At 39.3% G+C, this 3,943-nt stretch overlaps 1 protein-coding gene across 1 annotated transcript; it reads left to right on the plus strand.

Moving 5' to 3' along the window:
- The first annotated feature begins 2,156 nt into the window (after positions 1-2,156).
- Positions 2,157-3,293, plus strand: LOC114426912 (trace amine-associated receptor 13c-like). The gene is made up of 2 exons (XM_028394594.1): positions 2,157-2,320; positions 2,489-3,293. The coding sequence occupies exons 1-2, from the start codon at positions 2,157-2,159 to the stop codon at positions 3,291-3,293; spliced, it is 969 nt and encodes a 322-aa protein (XP_028250395.1).
- Positions 3,294-3,943: the final 650 nt, after the last annotated feature.

Here is a 3,943-nt window from a genome sequence, read left to right on the forward strand (position 1 = left end):
AATCTTGTCTGGTGCCCAATTTATTAATCTGTAATTTTGCTAGGTTTCCTTTGGGGGCACCCACAACACTACACATCTTTCAATCGAGCTGTTAAATTCATAAAGTAAAACTATATACATGCTTGTTATTTACAAACATAAGTGTTGCCCTGATATATGTGAGAAAAATAAACTGTAATCCTCATTTCACAACATGAAGTTGTGCAATGATGCAGGAAGTCAGACATCTTGATATACACGTCATTTCAGCATAGGCCGAACTTCCACTGCCTGTGCACTTTAAATGTGATGTCTCAGTTAAAATCTAAATAATTTAAGTAAGTGTTAATGATGGTTAACATATGTTAGTTAGTTAAAATATGATAACATAACCTAAATATCAACTGTAACTGGCCTAACATAAGAAAAGGCATCCACTGCAAATGTGCTTCTTCAGAAATAAATACACAAACTCCAAGTAGGTTTCTAAAATGATAAGATAAGATAAGAATGCTCTTATTTAAAATCAAATATAATTTATAGTTTCAAACAGTTATTGTTTAGTTTGGGAAAATAGGTTTTTGTATACTTTCCGGTGCGTACATGGTAAATCATGCAATCAACTTCAAAATTATTTTAGTGCTGCTGAGCCTGTGATAGTGTGGGACATGGCTGTCTAATATTATGTAAGACTGTACCCAGCAGTATGAGTGAATGATGTCTGTCTGACATTGCAGTATTCTCATATGTATATACTGTAAATACATAATGTATAAACATAAGTGTTGCCCTGATATATGTGAGAAAAACTATAATCCTCATTTCACATGTATTTCTGCAATGATGCAGCATATAAGTTATAATAACAACATCAATATCAACTGTAACTGGCCTAACATAAGAAAAGGCATAAGTTTCCACTGCAAGTGTTCTTCAGAAATAAATACACAAAAGTAAGTTTCTAAAATGATAAGAATGCCTTGGTATGGTATATGGTAAAATTCCAACTAAGCAGGTACAATTGAAACTTAAAGCCAACATGAAAGGGTCAAAACAAGGGTTAAACAAAACAGATCTTTTTCTACATAATGCTTATTGCTTAATTCCTTTTGCTGGTGATGATGTTACGACGTGGTTTTCTAATTGTAAAGAGACGTAAAGCATTTATTTTCTTGGAATTTGATTAATTGAATTTCGGGTGAATTTCTAGTAACAAATAGTGACCAATGCTTGGCTATGTCCTAAGTAGGGTTGGGCTTTATTGGCAAACAAATGAATGACGATTAATTATGGCGGTAGCTGATAACGATTAATTGATGAAAATTGCACTTAGATGTTTTTGCCTCTAAACCGCCACATTGTATGCTTATCTAATGACCATTTTAAAGCTACAAGAGGTATTTTGAATGCAGTCAGTTCAATCTCAATTCTCTAAGTTATTTCTATATATTTATTTGACTTATCACGAACAAATACTTTTACTACCCTGCCTGGACCTTCCCCCACCTTAACTCCATACATTACAAGGCAGGCCAGTAGAATTAGTTTGCTCATACAAATACCTGGATTTTAGATTGGAGGAAGGCCTGTCTTTTAAATGTCATGTTTTATGAATTACTCACCAAATTAAAGTAGAGTTTTTGCTTACTTATTAAAGAATGGATTGCAAAAACAGCTCTTTATTTGACTATGGGCATATACCATAGTTTATCTCAACCGTATCCGCATTTCACCTTAAAAAGCTGTGTCTGCTTGTTTGCTGTGTTACCTACTCTATCTGTCTATGCTGAATTAGGGTGGAAGATGTTCAATTGTAACGTTGAGAGAGTCCAGATCGCCTACTGTCTTCTCTGTGCAAATATGCGCTGATTCTAGTTTTCCTTCAATAGTTTAGAGGCATCAAGCACTGCGGTTAGAGAAGAGGAGACGGCGGATCAGCTGTCACTGTCAACCAGGGTAAACACTGATTGAATTTTTGCTTGAGGGTCTGTGAGGCCTCTAAATTATTAGATCAGCTCCTGCTCCTGTCCATGTAGAGGTACTGCATGAGGACATCTTGGTCCAACTGGGACACAGAGGAGGAGGAGGCAAAGATGCACTCAATAAAAAAAGATAAATTAGTTGTGTGAGATGTGTTTCAGGCAGAGCTGTCAGTGCTGCAGCTCCTCTCTCTGATGATGGAGAATCAGGAACTCTGCTTTCCAGAACTCCTCAATGCTTCCTGCAAGAAGCTGACACTTCACTGGACTGATGCTGTGTTTATGAACATGCTGCTGGCCTTCATCTCTCTGATCACTACAGCTCTCAACCTGCTCGTCATCATCTCAGTCTCACACTTCAGGTGGAGATTAATGTTTCATCAGATCTGTTTTCTGAAGTCTTAGTTTGGTCCAATGATGTTTTATATAGTAACTTTATCCCTGACTATGATAGATACATTGCTTTAAATGACACTGATTTATTTGTCTTTTGGACATGTGGACTTGTTGGTTTCTCTGTCTCCCTGCAGGATGCTCCAAACACCCACTAACATCTTCCTCCTCTCTCTGGCTGTCACAGACTTTCTTGTGGGCCTTGTGGTCATGACAGCAACAATTTACTTGAGAACGTCGTGCTGGTATTTTGGTGATATTATGTGTTCTCTGTATAGTTATGTACACGTTATCATCCTCTGCTCTTCTGTGGCAATAATGGTGCTCATATCAGCCGACCGCTATGTGGCTATCTGTGACCCTCTGCATTATCCCACCAGAGTCACAGAGAGGAGAGCAAAGCTGTGGGTCTGTTTGTGTTGGCTCTCTTCTGTTTTGTTCACTACTGTTATACTAAAGGACGACCTGGCCCATCCAGGCAAGTTTAAACCATGCCACGGAGGGTGTTCCGCTTACCCTGATCCCATTGGATTTATCTTTTACCTTGTTTTAACCTTTATTGTTCCCATTACTGTCATTGTTGTGCTGTATATGAGAGTCTTTGTGGTGGCTGTGTCTCAGGCTCGGGCCATGCGCTCTCATGTTACAGCCGTCTCAGTGACTGTAACTGCAAAAAAGTCTGAGCTGAAAGCAGCCAGGACTTTGGGTGTTCTTGTGGTTGTGTTTCTGATGTGTTACAGCCCGTATTACTTAATATATTTCATCGCGGCAGAACTACCCAGTTTCTGGATTTTATCTCTTCTATGTTATATAGTTTATTTTAACTCCTGTCTGAACCCTTTAATCTATGCATTGTTCTACCCCTGGTTTAGAAAAGCTGTTAAACTAATTGTGACTCTGCAGATTCTGCAGCCGGGCTCCTGTGACGCCAACATACTGTAGAAGTGATTAAAATGACTGTCAACAATTGTAGCGAGTTTCCACAGTTATAGGGTAAAGACTGAATGAGTCTTTGCTTGAGTGTCTGTGAGGCCTCTAAATCACTGAACCAGCTCCTGCTCCTGCACATGATGGGGTACTGCATGCATTTCTCTGAAATGACCTCACATGAAAACTGTTTGTAGAAAGAATTCAGTCACTGCTTCAAGTGTACGTGCCTCATTATTTTTATTAAAAATATTGAATGTTCTAAAGTAAAAAAAAAATAATAAATAATTCTGCAGAGAAGCTGTGGAATCAGACTTGCTTAAAAAGGAGAAGAGAGGCTTAGGAGCAGGCATAATGAAGAACTGGGTGCACCTGAGTGCGTGCGAGTGCGTGCGGCAGCAGAGAAAGAAGCCGGAAATAGAGTGCATGGAGAGAGGAGGCCTGAACCAGCACAAAAACCACAAAATCACCTCAACATTGAGGCTCAATGGCACAGAAGAGCAGGTGTGGAAACCTGAGTGCTCTTTGGCAACGTAAATGAAAGTAATAATACAGTGGATGTGCTAAGGGTGGTGGTGGCTTCTCATAGCATGTGGGACAAAGCTTTGCGTGGCAACCTGATCTCCCCTCACTTCTGTGATTTCCCTGACCCTGTTTGGGTTCTG

Source organism: Parambassis ranga, chromosome 21, assembly GCF_900634625.1.
Source record: "Parambassis ranga chromosome 21, fParRan2.1, whole genome shotgun sequence".
Classification (NCBI taxonomy): domain Eukaryota; kingdom Metazoa; phylum Chordata; class Actinopteri; family Ambassidae; genus Parambassis; species Parambassis ranga.

What these genes read in the sequence shown, in the direction of transcription:
- LOC114426912 (XM_028394594.1), top strand. Translation starts at nt 2,157, where the DNA reads ATGGAGAATCAGGAACTCTGCTTTCCAGAACTCCTCAATGCTTCCTGC. An exon ending in ATCTCAGTCTCACACTTCAG is followed by an intron (nt 2,321 to 2,488) that starts GTGGAGATTAAT and finishes GTCTCCCTGCAG; the next exon opens with GATGCTCCAAACACCCACTA.